General features: G+C 42.9%; 2 protein-coding genes across 6 annotated transcripts in view; one reads left to right on the top strand and one right to left on the bottom strand.

The window, feature by feature from the left end:
• Positions 1–8,246, bottom strand: part of clec16a (C-type lectin domain containing 16A) — a 246,720-nt gene extending 238,474 nt beyond the window's left edge. The window contains exons 1-2 of the mRNA XM_080206958.1: positions 7,969–8,246; positions 1,998–2,126 (exon numbers count right to left, since the gene is read on the bottom strand). Of these exons, the coding sequence (XP_080063084.1) occupies positions 1,998–2,126; positions 7,969–8,048 (209 nt within the window). The 5' untranslated portion in view covers positions 8,049–8,246. The remainder of the gene's footprint in view (positions 1–1,997; positions 2,127–7,968) is intronic.
• A 1,026-nt stretch (positions 8,247–9,272) lies between these two features.
• On the top strand, positions 9,273–17,693 carry dexi (Dexi homolog (mouse)). Of its 5 annotated transcripts, none has more exons than XM_080206957.1 (2): positions 9,273–10,452; positions 16,869–17,693. In XM_080206957.1, the coding sequence occupies exon 1, from the start codon at positions 9,547–9,549 to the stop codon at positions 9,808–9,810; it is 264 nt and encodes an 87-aa protein (XP_080063083.1). In that variant the 5' UTR covers positions 9,273–9,546; the 3' UTR covers positions 9,811–10,452; positions 16,869–17,693. The 5 variants fall into 5 exon arrangements, with proteins under 5 accessions (XP_080063083.1, XP_080063080.1, XP_080063082.1 ...); XM_080206954.1 differs by having other exon boundaries at positions 9,273–13,007; XM_080206956.1 differs by having other exon boundaries at positions 9,273–10,818; positions 16,869–17,692.
• Positions 17,694–21,827: the final 4,134 nt, after the last annotated feature.

The following is a 21,827-nucleotide window of genomic DNA, read 5'->3' as shown; positions in this document are numbered from 1 at the left end:
TGATGACTTATGGAATGGTGATTGGTCAGTTGTATTTTGTGTACAGAATATTCCCAGGCAATCTTCTACTTTGAGTAATGCCAGTGTTATAACTGTACTGGAATAACTTGGCAAGAGGTGCAACAAATTCTGAAAGTAAAATCTTCAGCGCTACAGCTGGGATTTTTTTCAAAACCACAAAGATTTGGAGTGTGCTGTTGAAGGAGCCTTAATGAGTTGTGGCAGCATATTTTGTAAACGGTACACAGTGCTGCTACTAAGTATCGGTGGTGGAGGGAGGCTACGTCCTTGCTGTATCCAGTGTGCTCACTTATTTCTTAACATCATTGAATTGGTCAATGACTGGCTTCTATGATGGTGGGAAGCTCAGAAGGGGCCAAGATGGATCATGCACTCAGCAGCACCAGATAACAGGAGCTTTATGGTTCTAGATACAGCTGGGCTAGTCAGACACAAACATAGCTTTTGGAATTGCACTGAAATCACTGTACTTTCTTCCTAGAATTGAGGCTACATATCATTTTAGCATTTTGGGAGATGTAGTGGTATTGTCACTGGACTAGTAATTCAGAGACCAGGGGAACTCAGAGCTCTGGGAACCCTGGTGAAAACCCCATCACCGCAGATGGTGATTTTTAAATCCAATAAGAAATCCAGAATTAGAAGTCTACTAAAGACCATGAAACAATCAGAAAAATCCATCTGGTTCACTAATGTTCTTCACAGAAAAAAAATGTGCCATTCTCACAGTCTGCTCATCACGTGACTCCAGATCCATAGCAATGTGGTTGACTCTTAAATACCCTCTGAAATAGCCTAGCAAGCCACTCAGTACAAAGGCAGTTATGGATGAGCAATAAATGCTAGCCCAGTCAGCGTTACCCACACCCCTATGAACCAAGAAAATTTCACCATGTTGTTTAACAAAACTAGACTAAATTATTGACAAAAGCACAAATATCTGGTGTTAAAATCCATAATACACCAGTCTTCAGAAAGACAACAGCATGAACCAACAATACAACATCTTATGGGCATGGCTTACAGGGTATACCCAAGGGTAGTGGCACAGCACAGTTTTGTGACAAAATGCTAATCCATATAAGGACACAGATTTGTGCCCACATGTCTCACGCAGGGGAGTTCTAGCCTTGGCATTAAGGGAGTAGAAAAGATAATCAGTAATTGATTCCAAAAGAGAAAATGCTGGAAAATCTCAGCAGGTCTGGCAGCATCTGTAAGGAGAGAAAAGAGCTGGCGTTTTGAGTTCAGATGATCCTTTGTCAAATCTAAAAGGCATAGAAAGTGGGAGATATTTATACTGCAGGGTAAGGGAGTGAAAAATGACTAATAGCCACAGAAACCAGCTAATAGAGAGAATAAAGGGTGTGAATGGCCAAATGGCAGAGAAGTTAAAATGAAGATGTTTGGGGTGGGGGCGGATGGAACAGAGGTAAGATTTAGAAAAGCAGCAAAGGGAGAGAAAAGGTAAGGGAAAGGACGTAAAGTAAGGGGAAAGAGTGGTGGAGGAAGAAAAATGAAGACAGACAAGGAATAAATAAAAGGTGGAGAACAGTAAAAAAACAAATTAAATAAATAAAATAGAATGAAAAGGGGTAGAGCAAATCACCTGAAGCTGTTGAATTCAATGTTGAGACGGGAAGGCTGTAACGTGCCTTACTGGAAGATGATATGCTGTTCCTCCAGTTTGCGTTGAGCTTCATTGGAATATTGCAGCAAGTCAAGGTCAGACGTGGGCATGGGAGCAGGAATTGGGTGGCATTTTTTGAAAATTACAAAACACACAACATCAAAAGCATGGGAACAAGTTACCCACCTGGTTACTTGCCAGGAAATCACACTTGAACTAGATTTTAAAATGTCTTGCTATTTAAGCATTGGTTGCTAATGAATTCTCACACTGCAGTCAAATGAATTAGTACGGAACTTGCTTCAGGATTGTTTTACCCAAGTGAAAAAGCACAAGTGTGACTTACTCAAAAACAGAGCTGTCATTTTGATCTCCCCAAATAAGGATCTCTGTGATAGAGCGAATGGTCTCCACCAGCAGGTTACGATTACTATCCGTCACAGTTGTATTCTTCGTTAAGACATGGTACATGTACCTAAAGAAACATTTAAACATGAATTTATACTAAAAAAAGAAATCATATACCAAACTGCAAAATATCTGGTCATATCCAGATTACTGGGGATCTCATTGGTATTTCTTGCATCCTTGTGAAAGAATATAATTATTATAAAATGAAGTTTTGAAAAAGTAGCAGTCTTTTCATGCTATGATTAAACGAATACACATTACCCTATACATTACAAAATACAGGCCCAGATTTTGCAGTGACAAATAACATTCATTCTCGCTACTCCACTTCTGGAGTCCATACGTACAGACTTACACAAAAATCTGGACGCTGTTATTAGTGAATGCACTTCATTGCACCTCAACACTGATCTGCTGAATATGGCAGTTTGAAGACTTGCTCACTTTCTCTTGCCAATGGAACATTGGTAAATTATCTGGTCTTTACATTACGCCTTTTGCTAGCTGAGTCAAAAGTGGGGACCATACAGTTAGTTATCCAATCCGTATTTCACTCAGTGGCGAAGTGACAGCATTTGCCACTGACCTTGAAAAAAACTTCCTCTAGGCGATCACTGTTTGCACAGGCTTCCCCTTTCCCAATGGCAGTTCAAAATCTACTGCCAAATCAAGAGGGTGTCCTGGCATGCAGTAGTAGTAATAGCAACATGAAATGCAGCTAATCGTATTAAAGCACTCTCAATTTGAAAGCCAGAAAGGTTAAGAGCACCAAATCCCTGAACTTTTAATTTAAATCTAAGATTGCAAAATATACAATATATTTATTAGGGCAGCATAGTGGTTAGCACTGCTGTCTCACAGCACCAGAGACCCAGGTTCAATTCCAGCTTTGAGTCAGTGTGTGTGGAGTTTGCACATTCTCCCCGTGTCTGCTTAAGTTTCCTCCGGCTGCTCCGATTTCCTCCCACAGTCCAAAGATGTGTGGGTTAGGTTGATTGGGGAGTGTCGGGAGAGTCAGCAGGCTAAATATGTGGGGTTGTGGGAATAGGGCCTGGGTGAGATTGTGGTCGGTGCAGACTCGATGGGCCAAATGGCCTCCTTCTGCAGTGTAGGTATTCCATAATTATGGTTAAGATTAAAAACAAAATGTTGCACACAAACGATAGAACTTTTTAAAAAATATTTGGAATTCATCATAATGGAATAATCTGGCAATCCACAAATAACACTACCTGTTCAGGACCGTTGACTGTTTAACAGCAATTGTGAAATTAGCACATCATTAAAAACCCAGTTACACCAATTGTAACTTTTTCAATTTTGTTTTAAACACAGCGAGTGTAACAATGTAAAAACTGAATTTCTTATCAATTCACTGACTACTTACAGATGGAATTCTGGGGTACACCAAAAGTATACCCCTGAAGGAGCACACAATAACTTGCTGACAACAGAATGTTGACAGTTTTACTGCAAAATCTGGGCCTGTATTTTGAGGTGTACACTGTAATATATTCCAGGTTAATTGTATCTTGAAAAGGTTTCTACACCTTGTACAGTTTCAAAATATTATAAATATTTTTTCCCACAGGAACATGGTTGTTTATCCACGTAAATCCTAAATGCGTGGAAAAGGGAAGAAAGATCCAATTCCGGGTCACAGGAATTTCCACAGAATATGTCAGCACAAGTTGCTATGTTTTCACCCGCAGATGTTCTCCAGAACCACTAGGTGGAATCAAGCAGTTCACAGTTAAATGCATTTATTTTCTCAAGCAGAAGAAATATAATTTGGACTTCATAATTTGGATCACACCCAGAGAAAACATTACAAAGGAAAAGAAAACAGCATATGAACTTTGCACATTTTGGAAGAAAGGATGATTAGTGTTATGGCATATCTGGATGCCTGGCTGCATGATGAACACACCCAGTGGGCCTATCTGCAGCAACAAAAGGGAGTTTCCACTTCAGGTGACAAGGAGTGAAAGCAAACTAATGAAAGAAAATAACTAGATTTATGTCCCAGACTCATTATCCAATGCCACGCATGAAAAGTTACTTTGGAGGTGTACCGGGACCAAAAGAACCTTCAACGAAAGGGAAGGGATGGGAAAAATCGTGTTTGGTACAAAACTAAAGTCAGCATGATACCCAAAGTGCAACTCATTTATAACACACACCTGCTGCAGGCTGGAATGGAAAACTACTTTCATTGACGTGCACTCCACCCAGGAAGGAATAAGTTTCACTCCTTCAAATACAGTTGTGCAATTGCTTACTAATCACAGATTGCAAAATATTTCTATTGTGAAAACAGCTGCATTACCAATTAATGCTACTGCTCTACATGCAAAGAGTAGAATTTGTTTTCTTAAATAAATAAATGTATGTTTTTGTTTTGCAAACAAAAATTATGTTTCATCATGAGTCAGAACTAATTTCACGATTTTGTTTTTAAATGGCATTGCCAACAGAATAAAAAACTCACCACAAAACAGTGGCCTTGTGCTAGCGCAGAATTTAAAGAAATAAAGAATTGGCAAACTATTTGCTGGGCTGTCAATTATGTACTACCAGGCAACGTTTTTTTTAAATTGCAATTTGTATAACTAACTGCAAAAAAATAAACAAATTGACTTGTGTAACAATTGTTCCTGAAATTGCATTAATGAGTGAAAGAAAGTAACAGCTATTCTCCTAAAGCCATTTTTAGGACTACTCCTTGTACATCTACCAGTCACAAATGTGTAATTTGGGGGACATTTTCTAGCCAGATCGGATACAATTGATGTCCAATCAGCTGTCATTTGACAAGGATCTTTCCTTGCAAAGAGAAGTTGCACACCTTTGCAAAACAACATTGGATACACCCATTCACGCATGATCTGCCCGAAAATCCTTAGCTCACTGTCTACAGAAACTTCTGCCCGAGCTGTTTCTTTACAGTTTCCATTGTCTTCCGCTCTCAGCAGTAGGTCCCAAGACTACCTCAGTTGGAACGGGAATCAAATCCACACTGTTGGGTGTTATTCTAAAGCACAGACCAGCCAACTGAGATAACTGGCCCTCACGTGGGTAGGTACATCTTACAATTATGAAGTAGTATCACGGGTCCTCTCAAAAGTGCAGTCATGGCTGGAATGTAGAAAACGTTTTAGCCAACTGGCAGGCTCTTGCAAATATCAATGTGATAATGACTATATAATCTATTTTTCTTAAGCTATATGTGACTCCAGACCCACAGAAATGCAGTTGCCTTTTAACTGCCCTCCGAAATGGCCTAGCAAGCCACTGCAATCTAAAGATAACAGTTAGGGATGGACAACAAATGCTGGTCCTGCTAGCAATGCCTACATCCCCATGAAACAATCAATGAATTTATTAACAAGGAGGTTACGTTCAGCCTCAGCTAAATTACTGATTCAGTTCTGGGTGCTGCACTTTTGAAAGGATGCAAAGGTATTGAAGAAAGCCCAGAAATGAGTCACAATCACTATTCCAATGATGAAGAACTTCGGTTAGGAAGATAAATTGGACAAGTTGAAAATGCTTTCCTTGAAGAGAAAACAGAGAGGATATTTGATAATGGTATTCAGGACAGAGTAGGCAGGGGGAAGCTTGTGAATGGCTTGAGAACCAGAGGACTCATGTGAAGTGACTGGCAAAAGAATCAAAAGCGACTTGAGAAAAACATCCTTTCCATGTACTGAGTGATTAAGGTCTGGAATACACTGCTTGTGGGTGTGGGATGGAAATCTGGAACACATCGCCTGAAATGGTGGCAGAGGTAAGAACCCTCACCAAATGTAAAAGGCACCTGAAAATGCACAGTGCTGCTGTAACGGTACAGACTACAAACCAAGACCAAGACACCAGAATTAAGCAGAACAGCTCTATTTTAGTTGGTACAGGAAAATGAGCCAAATGGCATCCTCCTACGTTGTTTATGTTTCTCAGCAGTGCTTTAGTCTTATTTAAAGAAAATCTTTGATCACTATCAAACAGTAAATTTGCAGTCCTAGAGTCAAAACCAGTAATAGGAAAGTACAGCTAAGAGCAATCTGGATGCTGATCAAGAGACAGGTAGGCATCGAACTATATGAAGCAGTACCATGGAGTCAAATCATGAAGAGACAATGGAGGGTGATGTTGTCAACATCAGAAAATTGCACCAAAATAGCTTCTCTAACATGGATTGAAAAGAACAGGCACAATCTGAAGAAGTGGTGTGACAAAAAGCCTGGTCAGTAATAGTGTTTTAACCAGTTCCTTACAGGAGAAAGAGAATTGAAGAACGGAATTCTAGCACATGGTCATTGGTGATTGAAGATGCAGAGGGAAAAGGAGGGGATGCCAAAGATGTAGGAATACAGAATTCACAGAACATTGTAAGCCTGGAAGAGGTTAGAGATGTGGAGGGGTAACATGATTAAATTGAAAGCCGTTGTAGATTTGCAAGGATAGACTGATCCAGCATGTGGTTGACACAGGATAGGATATAGCAGTAAGGTTTTAGGTGATGAGACACTAGTCAATAGAGGTCTGGGAATGACAATGGATTAAGACTTGAGCCACAGATGGGCTGAGATAGAGCATCGAAGCAGGCAATGTCAAGGAGATAAGAGTCGGCAGTCTTTGTGATGAACATTATTAATAGGGTCAATTTGTGATTGAATGGCCAAGGAGAGTTATAGAATTGTTGACCAGGGTACAAAGTTTTGGTACAAGCCAGACAATGGCTACTCCAGAGTTTAACTGGAGGAATTTGCAACTCATCTCCATGTCAGACAGGTCTACCACTACAGTACAAGAGTGGTCAAGCTCTGTATCATCAGCCTATATGTAGAACCTGATACCCATGTTTACAGATGATATTAGGAAGAGCAGAACACACGTGAGCAAAGGGTGTGTTGCAAAGATAAATCCTTCTGTCAAACTTGTAGAAGTAAGAAGGAAAGCTATTGCTGTCAACAAAATTACTTACACCCTAACCAAGTTTTCTAAAGTAGTAGGTAAAATATAGACCAAACATATCTTGGGCCTTGTACCTTTCAGCATCAGTAAGGCAAGATTTTTTTAAACCATTGTTGCTCATGGGTAAACCACTGATGTGTTTAGGTTATGCTCTATCAGAGAAATATCCAACTCCTGGACAATAAATACAAGTAACTGTAGTTATACGCTACCTTATGCACAATAGCTTGATATCTATTATTCATGTTAGAGACAGGGAGACTCAATAATACATAAAATTTCATAGCGATGGAGTGTAGGGTTAGTTTCAATTTAACTTATCATCATTTTCTGCTGATTGAACGTGGGGTGTATTGTTTTAGCACAATTAACACAGGAGGAATTAGATTTTTTAAAGAACTCTGCAGCTGAAGTATCACTTCCACTATATCGATGAGACCTGAACTACTTCTCTCAAGTGTGAAAAAAAGCCTAAAATAATCTTTGTCAAACATCTGCTTTCAATGAAAATGAAAGTGCTGCACTGCAATGAAAGTCAACAACTCCTCAAAGATTTGGTCAGTTCACTCACTCCTACTTCCCTTCATGGCAGGCGTTTAAAAATCATAGCAGCTTCCATCAAGTACCAGAAAAGTTCAAAATAAAACACTTTCTTTTTAAATCCTTCCTCATTCAGGTCAGTTAATCACATTTCCAAAAAAAACTTTGATGCAATTTAAAGAAGACATGTTGCCTGCCCTGTGGTGTACTTGTGGCTGGTTTTGCAAGGGACGGGAAAAAGTGTTTTTTACATAAAATATGGGGTTTAAGAAGGGTGAAATATTAGTGTGGGTGGTGGAAAGCCTGGAGCTGAAGGCCCAGTCCAGCCCGGATATACTACTCAGGGGTTGTTTCTCTGGCCACCTCCTCCCTCCCCCAGGTCCACTCACTTCAGATGCTCCAACGAATGAATGTTCCGAGGCGACTTGCCAGAGCTCCCGCCGACCCAGCTTCTCGAACGGCCAAACATCACTCCTGGACCCTTCCTTCGCGCATACTATCGGCGGCCGAGACGTTAAAAGCTGCCGGTGACATTCAAACCCAGCAGCAACATTACTGGCGGAAGAGGCGGCAGACGCTGAGCTGGGCTGGCGGGGAGGGGGGGAATCCTGGGAGTTGTAGTTCCTTTTCCGGGTCAGGTGAACGCGGGGCGACGGAAGCCCCTCCCCCAGCAGACTACAACTCCCACAGGTCTTTGCGATCGAGTTAATTTCTCTTACCACCTCCACCTCCCCCCCCCCCCGCGCGGATTTCGTGTTTTTTTAATTTCACTGTCGCTCGACGATTCCGGTGAAAAGCATTATCGATAACGCAAACGTTAAAAGGGGATATTTTTAAAACACATGTTATGAGGTGCAGGGCTGTGGTGACGATGGCGCACAGCGCACGGGACGATCCGCGCGAGGCCAGCTGTGTGTGTGTGCGTGCGTGAGTGAGTGTGTGGGGTATGTGCGTCTAGTTACCCCACCCCCGCTTGCTGAAAGGGGGCGTGTACAAAGTGGGCGGGAACAGGGCTGTGTCGTCTTTTGAGTGACGGCGAATTTGGCCAATCATCAGCCAGCAGGGAGGAAGTGGGTCGGTTACGTATGCGGGCAGCTGTCTGTTTCGTCAATTGATTGACGGCAGACTTAGCCAATCAGTCGCCGACAAGGTGAGCGGTGGAGGCGGGGGCCGTAGATCTGGGACGCGAGGTGGGGCGGGACGGCAGTTGTGTCAATCCCGCATTGACAACAGGATTATCCAATGAACGGGCGGTGAGTGTTCAGAGGCGGCTAGGTTTGTGTATGTCTGGGACGCGAGGCGGGACAAATAGCTGAGCCGTCACCTGATTGGCTAAGTCGTTTGTCAATCAGCAATGCGCATGGCAGAGGCAGTGATTGTGGAGCTGAATTGTCAGTTGATTGACGGCAGCATTAACCAATCAGGATGCGCGCAGAGACAGGCCTATACATGCGGAACCAGGGGGGCGGGATAATTTCTGTTGCGTCACCTGATTGGCAATAGTATTAGCCAATGCGCAGCCGGCGAATACCCAGAAGAGGCGGGGTCTGTTTGCGTCAGGTTGAGGGGCGGGGGAGTAGCTGTGGCGTCATCTGATTGACGGCATGTCTAGCCAATCAGCAGGCCGCTTTGGGGCGGAAGGGGTGGGGCTGCCGGTGCGGTGCTGTGCTGTCTGGGAGCTGAGTGCCGGGACGGGAGGTGGAGGAAAGTTGATGAGAAGCTGAAGGGAGGCGGGAGTCTGAGGGGGGGCAGGGGCCGAGTGATGCAGGGCCTAGCGCCTCGATTAACTTAGCGGAGGTGAGCGTGCGAACGGCCGGTGAGCCCGGGCCTTTTCAAGCCCCTTGCCCAGCTCGAGAGACAGAGATCCCCAGAACGCAGAGGCAAATGTCAGCGCGGCTGCCGGACGCGCCAGGCAAGTTCCCCCGGGCCGCGGTTCTCACCTGCCACCCGCTGCCACCGTGAAGCCTATGACCATTTATGCTGAGCTCGATTCGGTGGAGTCGCTCTTCGATGAATTGCCCTATATGTTTTACGTGGGATTGTTCTTTGTGAACGTGCTGATCCTCTACTATGCCTTCCTGATGGAGTACATCCTGCTCAATGTGGGAATCGTCTTCCTGCCGGACGACTTCGACCAGGCTCTCGTCGACCTCGGGGTCCTCTCTGATCCGGCCTCGGTTACCTTCGACAACGACGCCGAGCTGGATGCCTTCGACGGCTACTTTGACTGAAGAACAATAAACAGAAAACAAACACCAGGCCTCGTGAAATCAATATCTCCGTCATCCCTCATCCTTCTCCCCTCACAACCCATCCCTTTACCTTCCTTACAGCCCATCCCTCCCCCTTTACCTCTCTCGCAACTCCATCCCTCTCCCTTTACCTCCTTCACACCATCTATCCTTTTACTTGTCTCATACCACTCCTCCTTTACCTCCCTCATACCCCATCTGTTCCCTTTACCTCCCTCTGTTTCTCCCCCTTTACCTCTCTCCCCATCCCGCCCCCTTTATTTGCCTTCCTCCCAATCCAAAACCAAACTCTTTAGCTGCGACCAAGGGTCATCCAGACTCAAAACGTTGGCTTTATTCTCTTTCTGCAGACACTGTCAGTCCAGTTGAGGTTTTCCAGCGTTTTCTGTTCTTGAACCATAAACCCATGATGGGCAATGACTGGACCGCAGATCAGAATGACAGACCTTGTTTTGCCAGGCACCTGCTGGAGGAGAGGATAGTTTGCTGCTCACACCCTTTTGTGCCCCCCCTCTGAAGGTGCCAAGTTTTGAAGACCTTATGGAGTGTCTATTCCTGGGCATCCATCTGCTTTGCAGCACTGGTGATTACCGAACTGTCTGCTCCAGGATTAATTAAACAGTAGGTGTTGGCTCCAGGTATCTCCCGTTTCCTCCAGAGAGAGGTTTCAACACTGCGCCTCACAGATGAATGTTGCTTGTACACATTGTCACTTTATACATTTCCATTCAGCACTTTCTTTGTGTAACTTTGTGAAGGAAGTCATGGAAGTATCTATTCATGTTTACCTCGGCTCTGCGCCGTATACTATTCTGACAAGTTTTGGCTCAAGCTTGCTGGAACAATAATTCATCACCTCTTTGTAAAGTTAGTGGTAAATCACTTGCACAGTGCATTATTCTTCGTGGAAGTTATCCACAAAAGGAGCAAAGTGATGATCTTGGAAGGAGCCAGATAAAATTAGAATGTGTTTTCAGCCTGATCGAGGTGACTAAAGCAGATATGTATGAATGGTTGTTTTTGCACCTGATCTAGGTCTTTTTTTTCAAATTGGTAACAACAAATTGGATGGTGAATGTGTTTTTTGTTTAAGGGAATGAAATCAGCCTGCAGCTGGGTGGAACAAAGCAGCTCCATATATCCAGGCTGTACACATTTTGAATTGCTGCACTTGTAAAGGTAGCAGGTGGGCGTACTGCACATTAAATTGGTTGTTAAAATTATTTACATGGATGAAAGAGTGACAAATAAGCAATTTCACTGTCAGCGATGCATACCACTCTGATTCTTAAAGATGGCAGCAGTCTGGTCCTTCCTCAGTTGTTTGTCACAATGAGTCACAGTCAGAAAATTAAACTTCTTAATACTGTTCATAAATGACTATTGACTGCTATAAAATTTTGTAACACCAGTAACCCGGGTTCAATTGTGCCTTGGGTGACTGTGTGGAGTTTGCACATTCTCCCAGTGTCTGCGTGGGTTTCTTCTGGGTGCTCCGGTTTCCTCCCGCAGTCCAGAGATGTGCGGGTTAGGTTGATTGGCCCTGCTAAATTGCTGCTTAGTGTGCCAAGATGTATAGGTTAGGGGAATTCGTGGGATAAAAATGTGGGGTTACGGGGATAGGGACCTGGGTAAGATGCTCTGTCGGAGAGTCAGTGCAGACTTGATAGGACGAATGGCTGCCTTCTTCACTGCAGGGATCCTGTGATTCTACACGTTTCACACTTGCTTATTCTCGCATGTTTTTATGAAAATGTACAAATTACATTACAAACAGGAAAGCTGCCAGTGTTTTACTGGAAATGGATATTGAATGCAGTAAGTTGTTTCATCCCTTGGGTTTGCCACAAATTCCTGCCCTTCCCATCATTTTTTTTGAATACTTGAACAGAATAGTAAGCTTGCCAGAAGCAGAGTACTGTGGGTGCTGGAAATCTGAGATAAAGACAAAGTGCTGGATAAACTCAGCAGACTTGGCAGCATCTGTGGAGACAGAAACACAGTTAACATTTTGAGTCCGTATGCTTCTTCTAGCTTGGTCCAGCAAAGAACAACTTTCTGAGCTGCGTATTTATCAAATGTAACAAGATGCTGCATTAATTTATTTTTTCTGAAATGAAGTTTGCAGTGCAGTAGTTGATGCAGCAGGCTGCCTGAAATCTTGTCTTGTCATGGCTATGCAGTCTATACTTAAATGGGATAAAGTTACGCTGTCAATGAAAGCTTTGCAGAACCTCATTTCTCCTGCACAAAATTATTTTTTCTTAACTGCTTATCTGTATACGCCAGATCTAAGACAAAACCTTTCCGTATCGACTGAAGGAATACTCCCCCGAAGAGTTAATTGGGCTGGTCATGGTGGTAATGATACTTGAAAGTGGCTTGTTAAATCCTTAATTCTTCCAAATTTCCCCGTTTAGAATGAAGTTAATTCAAAAATTTAGCTGAGAAAATAGAATGATTTAAGAAGTGAAAAGTTCTGGAAAGGTGCAGAACCTTCAGAACTTTATTCCATAGCTGACAGCAGTGAAGAGCTAAAACAGTGATCTGCTAACCCACAGGTTACTGACATTCTAGGACACCTGAAGGTTGGTTAAATCATTCAACCTCTTTCGATTTGATTATTGTCATGTTTATTAGCATATGGTGAAAAGTATTGTTTCTTGCGCGCTATACAAAGCGTACCATACATAGAGAAGGAAAGGAAGGAATACAGAAAGTAGTGTGACAGTCATGGAGAACGAAAGTAAAAGATAGAATTAGAGAGAATGTTGGGCACAGTTTGCAAGGAGTCGCCTCGCTCTGGCACCATCTTGGACAATTGGTCACAAGGTCACTTTAGTATTAAAAGGCCAACTGTCTTTAGGCCTTTTATGATATTACTTGCCAAGTGCATGACTGTTCAGCACTACAAAGGGGCTCAGTTTATTGTGAGCGGATGAGATGAGAAAGGCAATCTTTTTGCTAATTTTCCACAGGTGGCAGTTGGGTATGCAGTGAATGATGTCAGTCAGCAGCTGAAGAAAATTATTGTTATTGTCCATTGATGGTTCCAGTTGAAGGACAATGTGCACCGATACTGTTTCCTGAACTGATGGCCTACTTCAAGTCCCTCCAAGAAGAAAGCCTGGTGTTTTACTTGAGGATCCAGCATTTGCTGTGCTTGCATTCGGAAGGTTCTTAGTTGGCTGTTTAAATCATTTTTGTAAACTGATGATACGTGGCCTGTAGAAATGGAAGCTATCACTACAGCATGCAATCTTTATATTAAACTGGAATTTTTATTTTGACAATCTCGTGCTTCTTGTTCCAGATGTAGAGAGGACACGAGTTTCTCTCCCTAGGACTGACCTAGCTTCCTGAAAATCCAGTCTCGACTGGACCATCAAATGATCAGCAGAAACTCACAGGATTGGTGGATCACCTTGAGCTGCTGTCTTGAGTCCCTAATGCTGGTTGGAGAGCAAAGTCATTATGGCCTGGATGTAAATAACAATTACCCATTGTGTTCAATTGTAGATAGATCAGCATTATGGGAAATCAACCAATTCTTATATAACTTTCCATTTGCCTGGATTTTCCTATTCTTTCCTGATCATTTTTAATCTGTGTTTGTTCCAGTAGAATCCGTAGAATTCCTACAGTGCAGAAGGAGGCCATTCTGCCCATCAAGTCTGCACTGACAGCAATCCCACTTCGGCCCTATTCTTACAACTGCATTTATCCTAGCTAATTCCCCTGACACTGAGGTCAAATTAGCACGGCCAATCAACCTTACAAGCACATCTTTGGACTGTGGAAGGAAATCGGAGCACCTGGAGGAAACCTACACAGACACAGAGAATATACAGACTCACATAGATAGTGATCCAAGCCAGGAATCAAAGCTGGGTCCCTGGGCGCTGTGAAGCAGCAGTGCTAACCACTGTGTCACCATGCCGGCCAGCAGAGTGGTGGATCAAGACCTTTCACTCTGGCATTGTGCATTTGTATTCCAACAAGTCATAGCTTGTTTTCTCTTAAACCTTGTACCATGATGGTAGCAAGTGAGTTAATTCATCTTAATGTTGTCATATTGTTCAACAATTGTATGGTTGTCATTTTGCTTTAGATCACTTTAGTTCCTCGTCCCTGCCCTATCCAGTATGAAATCCAATTACAACGTGCACACACCAACAGCCAAGCCTGAAGTGGTTTTCTTGTACAGTATGGTTGCCCTTTGCCTGAAATGGTGATTTCTAAAACATTTGGGAAATATGAGGAACTGGTGGGCAGGCAATAGTCTGTATGAGCCAACAGTACACTTTTTATTCTGTATAATTATTACAACCTAATGAGGTGCACCATATTATGGGAACAATGTGATTGCAATTGTGAGAGTGCAGAAGAGATTTACCAGGATGTTGCTTGAGTTGAAGGTCTGAGCTACGAGGAGAGGTTGGATCAGCTGGGCTGCTTTCCTTGGAGCAGCAGCAGATGACAGGGGACTTGATAGAATTTTTTTTATATTAATTCATGGAGTATGAGTGTCACTGGCTGGCCAGACTTTATTGCCCATCCCCAGTTGCCCTTAAGAAACTGGTGGTGAGCTGCCTTCTTGAATCACTGCAGTCCATGTGCTGTGGGTTAACCCACAATGCTGTTAGGGAGGGAATTTCAGGATTTTGACCCAGAGACGGTAAAGGAACAGTGATTTATATTTACAAGTCAGAATAGTGAATGACTTGCAGGTGGTTGTGATCCCATGTATCTGCTACCTTTTATCCTTTTAGATGGAAATGGTCATGTGTTTGAAAGCTATTCTCTAAAGATCTTTGGTGAATTGTTGCAGTGTATGTTGTAGATAGTACTCACTGCTGCTACTGAGAATCAGTGTTGGGAGGGAGTGGATGTTTCTGGATGTGCTAATCAAGCAGGCTGCTTTGTCAGGGATGGTGCCAAGCTTCTTGAGTGTTGTTGAAGCCGCACCCTTCCAGGCAAGTGGAGAGTATTTCATTACACTCTGACTTGTGCCTTGTAGGTGGGGGACAGGCTGTGGGGAGTCAGGGGATGAGTTACTTGCTGCAGTATTGCTAATATAGGTTTATGAAGGGCATAGATAGGGTGGATATGGAGGCATTTCTTCCATTAGTAGAGAGGTCAATAACCAGTGGTCTAGATTCCAAGGTGGCTAAGAGGAGAAATCTTTTCCCTCAGGATGGTGGGAGTCTGGAACTCACTTCCTGAAAAGGGTGATTGAGTCAGAAACTCGTAACATTTATTCTTATGCGCTGTTGTATCCAGGGTTATGGGTCAAGTATTGCAAAATGAGAATGGTCTATTCAGATCTTTGGCATGAACTTGATAGGTGTAATAGCCTCCTGTGCTGTAAACGTCTGAGAATCTCTAAAAAAAACAGCAGTGGAGCAGGACTTTCCAGTCTAACCAATGTTTTCCACTCAGCAGTTAAAGATAGCTGTGGAGAATTTACCAGCAGCCTTGTCATCTCATTCTGTTACATTGCTTGCTGTTGCATGGAAGTTGCAAGACAGAAGTTGTCCATGAGCACTAATGAAAAACAGTTACACAATCAGTCTTTGAACAGGTTTGCACTAGCAATTTTAAAAATAAAAGAACCCTGTGTGTAAGTATTTTGTACGTCAAGATTAGTGCATCTGGCTGTAAGACAACATGCTTCCTGCTGCCACCATTGCCACTCATTTTAATTTGGTATTTTCAAGTTTCCTTTGTACTTTGATTTTGTTCAGGCTGTTCCCCTTCCTTTTGGGGAGCTGTCCCTTTTACTTTGTCCTGTTTTAATTTGAGTTTGTTTATTTGAGGTTTGAACTGAAAAGAGGCCACCATTGCCACAGTGAAACCACCCACCATAAAATGTGCTAGAAACCTGGGTTGATCTTTTCCCATCAGTTGCTTTTACTCTTTTGGGGAAACAATGTGACCCAGCTTAGTGCCTCTCGGGGCTATGATGGGAAATTGAACGCAAACAACACTACAAAAATAAAAACTTTAAACAGTGCAAAGCAAAAAAAAAGTATGATCTGGTGGTGAAAAGCTTGGCGGAGTTTTACTGCCTCACCCTCCCAAGGCTCGTATGATCCCGCCTGAGGACAGCAGGGAATGCTGTTCTGTGAGCCCCACCCGTCCCAACTGCGGGACAGACGGCAGTAAAATTCCAGCTGCAGTGTCTAGTCTCTCCAAAGTTCTGTTTCAAAAATCCCCCTGGGTAAATATAAAACTTGTACTGTATTTTGATACAATAAAGGCTAAGGACTGTAGATGCTGGAAATCTGAAATAGAAATAGAAACAGAATTTGTTGGATAAACTCAGCAGATCTGACAGCATCTGCGGAAAGAGTTAATATTTTGAGACCTTATGACTTCACGAATGTTTCAATCCTTGTTTTCACTGAAGAGACACTTGGAGTATGCAGTTGATCATCTGGGGTAATTGAACAATCTGTCTCTGATGCAGTTACAAACATGTTATTATGACAGTCAATGGAGGTACACACCTTAAATATCTAATTGCAAAGATTACAAAAACACATACCTCAAATAAAGTTTAAAGTTTATTTATTAGTGTCACAGTAGTCTTACCTTAACACTGCAATGAAGTTACTCTGAAAATCCCCTAGTCACCACACTCCGGCTCCTGTTCTGGTACACTAAGGGAGAATTTAGCACGATCGATGCACCCAACCAGCACGTCTTTCGGCTTGTGGGATGAAACCGGAGCACTCGGAGGAAACCCGCGCAGGCAAGGGGTGAACGTGCAGCCTTCGCACAGGCAGTGATCCAACGGGGAATGGAACCCGGGTCCCTGACACTGTGAGGCAGCAGTGCTGACTGCTGTACCACTGCTAAAATTGACATTGAAATAAATTTATGTTTTTGATGTTTGGCTATGAATAAAAGGGAATAAGAGCTGTCTTAAGGGTTGGTAAAACTATTCAGGATTGAAAGTGATGTAGCAGAAACCTGTAAATGAATCCAATGCAACTTCCCAATCTTTGTTCCTTCTTTGTCCCATACAACAGCCTTGAAGAACTGGAACTGAAGATGTTCTGCCTTAGAAGAGTCACTTTAAATTGCACATTGGAGGAAAAGAACCAAAGGGCTTTGATTGCCATGTGAATTGGATAGTCATTGAAGCAATATAATGCAAGAATTCTATGTGGAAAACGCATCTGATGGGAAAAAAGACATTAATATTTGTACTTTTGCACCAATGTACCTATAGCACTAAGCACTGAACTAACGTGTGTCTTACATCCACTCTAATAACATGGCTTTAAATGCAAATTGTTGAATGTTACTGAGCTTAGTGTGCAGCACAGCAAGGATTTGCATTATTCATTATTTCAGCCATGTGTTTCTTGTGGCTTGAACAGTAGATTAATTTAACCAGGTTCTTTTTAAAGAATCACTATTTGATCCTGCTACCTATTGTTAAAATATAATTTACTCAATTAAAAGTTACCTTTTTTTGTTAAAAACTTTCCAGTGAATGATGCATGGTTTTGCAGTTATTTTGATCTATCATGGATTAAATATGATATGTCAGGGCATGCAACAGGCAAACCGATTTAATTACTTGCCATACCTGTTACACCTCTAATGCGGTGATAGATGATTTCAGTGTTATAACTGTTATACTTCCTGTCACTGCTTGTGTTACACATTATGGCTGCTATGTTACTGTGAGAGCGCAATCTGCAAATGGATTCCCACAGGCCACTACAGTTCTTTCCGAACATTTGTCCTCAGTAGTTGAAGTTTCTAACGTCCAAAATAACGGTCTAAACAAAATTTTAAAAATTACCAATTTCATAACATGATTAAATTTATGCACTAAATTATGTCTCGACTAATTTCTCAGTCTGTGTATTGATAAATCATGTGCATTGATAGAATAATTTTATTTAGCTTCTGGCTGTTTCTTCTTGAGCTTTTCAAAATTGTTTGCAGGAGAATTAAAGTAAAAGCTTATTAGCATCACAAGTAGGCTTACATTAACACTGCAGTGAAGTTGCTGTGAGAATTCCCTGGTCGCCACACTCCGGCACCTATTCAGGTACGCTGAGGGAGAATTTAGCACTGCCAATGCACCTAACCTGCATGCCTTTTGGATTGTGGGAGAAAGCCAGAGAACACGGAGGAAACCCATGCAGACATGGGGAGAATGTGCAAACAGCACACACACAGTCGGGAATTGAACCCAGGTCCCTGGCGATGCGAGGTGACAGAGCTAACCACTTTACCACTGTGTCACCCAGTGGCAACAATGACAGTACGAGAGTATGCAAACAAGGACTAGACAGACCAATAATTACTTTTTTTATTTGCCCCTTTTTTACACCCTTGATTCAGGAAGTTTATTTGAGTTTAGATAGTGGCAGCGTTTCTCTTCACTGTAATGCAGTTCATTTTTTGAACTGATTTTTACATGACCAATAATTAGTGGCATACTAGCACAGTGGTTAGCACTGCTGCTTCACAGCTCCAGGCACCTGGGTTCGATTCCCGGCTTGGGTCACTGTGCGGAGTTTGTACATTCTCCTCATGTCTGTGTGGGTTTCCTCCGGGTGCTCTGGTTTCCTCCCACAGTCCAAAGATTAGGGTTAGGTTGAATGGCCGTGCTAAAATTGGCCCTTAGTGTCCTGAGGGATTAGTGAGTAAATATATAGGGATATGAGGTTAGGGTCTGAGTGGAATTGTGGTCGGTGCAGACTTGATGGGCCAAATGGCCTTCTGCACTGTAGGGATTCTATGATTATTATAGAATCATAGAAACCCTACAGTGCATCAAGCCTGCACCAATGACAATTGCACCCAGGCCCTATCCCTGTAACCCCACATATTTATCCTACTAGTCCTCCTGGTACTTGGTCAATTTAGCATGGCCAATCCACCTAACCTGCACATCTTTGGACTGTGGGACGAAACCAGAGCACCCAGAGGAAACCCAAACAGGCACGGTGAGAACGTGCAAATTCTACACAGATAGTGACCCGAAGTAGTATTGAACCGGGGGCCCTTGGCACTGTGAGGCAACATTATTCATATTTCAGTCATGCGTTTCTTACGTAGCCATTGTGCCGCCATGCCAGACAACACAGCCACCTGAACTCTCGCTCCTTGTGAGAACAGTGTCAATCCCCTCACTATACAGGAGTAGCTTCCTGTACCACAGTGCCATGGTCAGTCAGCTCATGCACCCCACAGCCCCTATTCTCATCCGAACAGGCTGAGAGAACCTCAAGATGTACTCACAGCTTGTCTTTTGTTGAAAATTGGACTGTTTATACATTAAATCTGAGAGAGAGAGACAGAGATAGACCACCACAAACATTCACATCCAGAAATCGATCACAAATCACTGGATTCAATATGTAGAGGTGGCACTGTGGTTAGCACTGCTGCCTTACAGCACCAGGGAACCGGGTTCAATCCTGGCCTTGGGTGACTGCCTGTGTGGAGTCAGCAAGTTCTCCCTGTGTCTTTGTGCATTTTCTCCGGGTGCTCTGGTTTCTTCCCACACTCCAGGCTCGGTGGATTGGCCATGCTAAATTGTCCCTTAGTGTCCAAAGATATGCAAGTTAGGTGGATTGGCCATGCTAAATTGCCCCAAAGTGTCAGGGGGACTAGCAGAGTAAACATATGGGGTTGAGAGGATAGGGTCTGGGTGGGATTGTAGTCTGTGCAGACTTGATGGGCTGAATGGCCTCCTTTTGCACTGTGGGGATTCTAGAGAGATGATCCAGAAAAAAACAAGAGTTGCTGGAAATGGGCGACGCACTATAACATTGGTGAACAATGTGCCAATCTGTGCTCTCCCTTACTGCTGCTTATTCATCAGCACATCAAACATAAATTCAAACCATGGCAGTGGCACAATTTAGATTAGCCTTCCACAGTTTTGCCAACCTCCACGTTCCCTCTCAAGTGATGATGGACCAAGTGACTCCAATCTGTCATGCAGCAATATTGCCAAACATCAGAACCCTATTGTGACCAAAGCCCAGGGCTACCCTCAGTGCTACAAAGGTGATGTTCCAGAGAAGCTCACAAGGCAAAGGTTAGTTGTGGGGAAATAAGATGGATTATCATTGCTTTCCAGGATGATCCTGGAATACTGATGGACTTTGCTAAAGGAAGGCTAGACCCTTAGACACAGAGAGATCCAGTGATGGATAACCAAACCATTAATGTGGCAATGACGCTCAATGCCCACGCATCCTGGCATACACCAGAGATGAAAACCTGATCAACTTTGAGTTTTCTGCATCTTAATAAGCAGCGCAGTGGCGCAGTTGTTCGCACTGCTGCTTTACAACACCAGGGAGCTGGATTTGATTCCTGTCTTGGGTCACTGTCTGCGTGGAGTCTGCATGTTCTTCCTCTGTCTGCATGGGTTTCCTCTGGGTGCTCCAGTTTCCCAAGAGAAAAGTCCACATGTGCAACTTAGGACTATCGGACATTGTCGATAGTGATGACCAATATCCAAAAACAGGAAGAATTATCTTTAATATTTCTGCAACAATAAAGATGATAACGTGATATTAAAGGACCAAACTTAATAAATCATCCAGAATTCCCAATTTGGAGCATTAAAATTAATGGGTAATGTACATGTGTCAGTGCATCAGCAAGTACATGCTATGATAACAGCAATGTTAAAATCATTGCCTTATTAAAAACAGATAGTGGTTATTGGCTCAAGCTCCACAGAAGAATAAATGGACACACGTGGCACAGTTGCTGTGGAGGATGTTTGTATTTCTGCCAAGTTGGAAGCAGAATAAGCTTGCTGACGTTAAAAGTCAAGCAGCTGTGTAACTCCTCCTTCATATACTGATGGTGAGTACTAACAGGCAATGCTAACACCTCCCTACTCATTGAAGTCAACTATAATAGCAACAATAACATCTACTAGTCACATGCTCCCAGAGGAAGTGTGACTATTTCCATATAAAATAAACAAACACTTGTTATTCTTGTTTGCCCCAGAAGTGTGTACATTACCTTTCAGCCTGTTACAGTGTTCCCATCCAAACCGTCCACCATTTACTCAAATTAGCCATGCGCCGAGGCATGGGAGATGCACCACAAATGAGTTTTTAATGTACAAAGCCATCTCGAGGCACTGAACTTTGGTGGACAGTGAAATAAAACATTGAGTCAATGGGAGGGAGGCAGAGAAGGTGACCAGAAAGTTAGACAGAAAAAGATCTTTCTATATCAGGCAAGAGACTCACCTGATGAAAGAGCAGTGCTCCAAAAGCTCGTGCTACCAAATAAAGCTATTGGACTTTAATCTGATATTGTGAGACTTCTTACTGTGCCTTCAATGCCAGCATCTCCTCATAATAGGCAAGTGAAGTCGGTTTTCCGCTGGAATTCCATAGAATTGCACCCAGCTGCTAATGGGGATGTAAATTATAAGGCGTGTATATAAGGGCAGATTTAGAAGAGTCTGTTGACTTTCAGGGGGTTGGGAGAAAAGGATAGAGGGGTGCTGGGAGAAAGTAATGGAGATAGAGTTGAGGCCCACAGAGGATTCTAAGCAGAAGTACTAAATAACTCACCAGGTACAACCATTCTAACCAGAATTGATTATAGTATATCCATACTTAATGGGGAGGCAGTGGTGTAGTGGTATTGTCACTGGACAATTATCCAGAGACCTGGGATAATGCTCTGAGGAATGGGTTTGGAGCCCACCGTGGCTGACAGTGAAATCTGAATTCTATAAAAATCTGGAGTTAGAAGTCTAATCATGACCACAAAACCATTGTTGATAGTCGTAAAAACCCATCTGGTTCACTAATGTCCTTAATTGGCCTGGCCTAAATGTGGCATGCAGTTGATTCTAAAATGCCACCCAGAGAGGGATGGGAAATAAATGTTGACCCAGCCAACAATGGTCACATCCCATGAACAAATAAAAAAAGACTCTATGGGTGGGATTTTCTGGTCTCTTTCAATTCAAAACT

The sequence above is a fragment of the Carcharhinus amblyrhynchos genome, chromosome 18 (genome assembly GCF_965287045.1).
Source record: "Carcharhinus amblyrhynchos chromosome 18, sCarAmb.v2.hapA, whole genome shotgun sequence".
NCBI classification, from domain to species: Eukaryota; Metazoa; Chordata; class Chondrichthyes; order Carcharhiniformes; family Carcharhinidae; genus Carcharhinus; species Carcharhinus amblyrhynchos.
Note: the sequence above shows the minus strand (reverse complement) of the source record. Positions and strands in the feature narration are given on the sequence as shown.

Coding starts and splice junctions, on each gene's coding strand:
- dexi (XM_080206957.1), top strand. CDS start 9,547: ATGACCATTTATGCTGAGCTCGATTCGGTGGAGTCGCTCTTCGATGAA.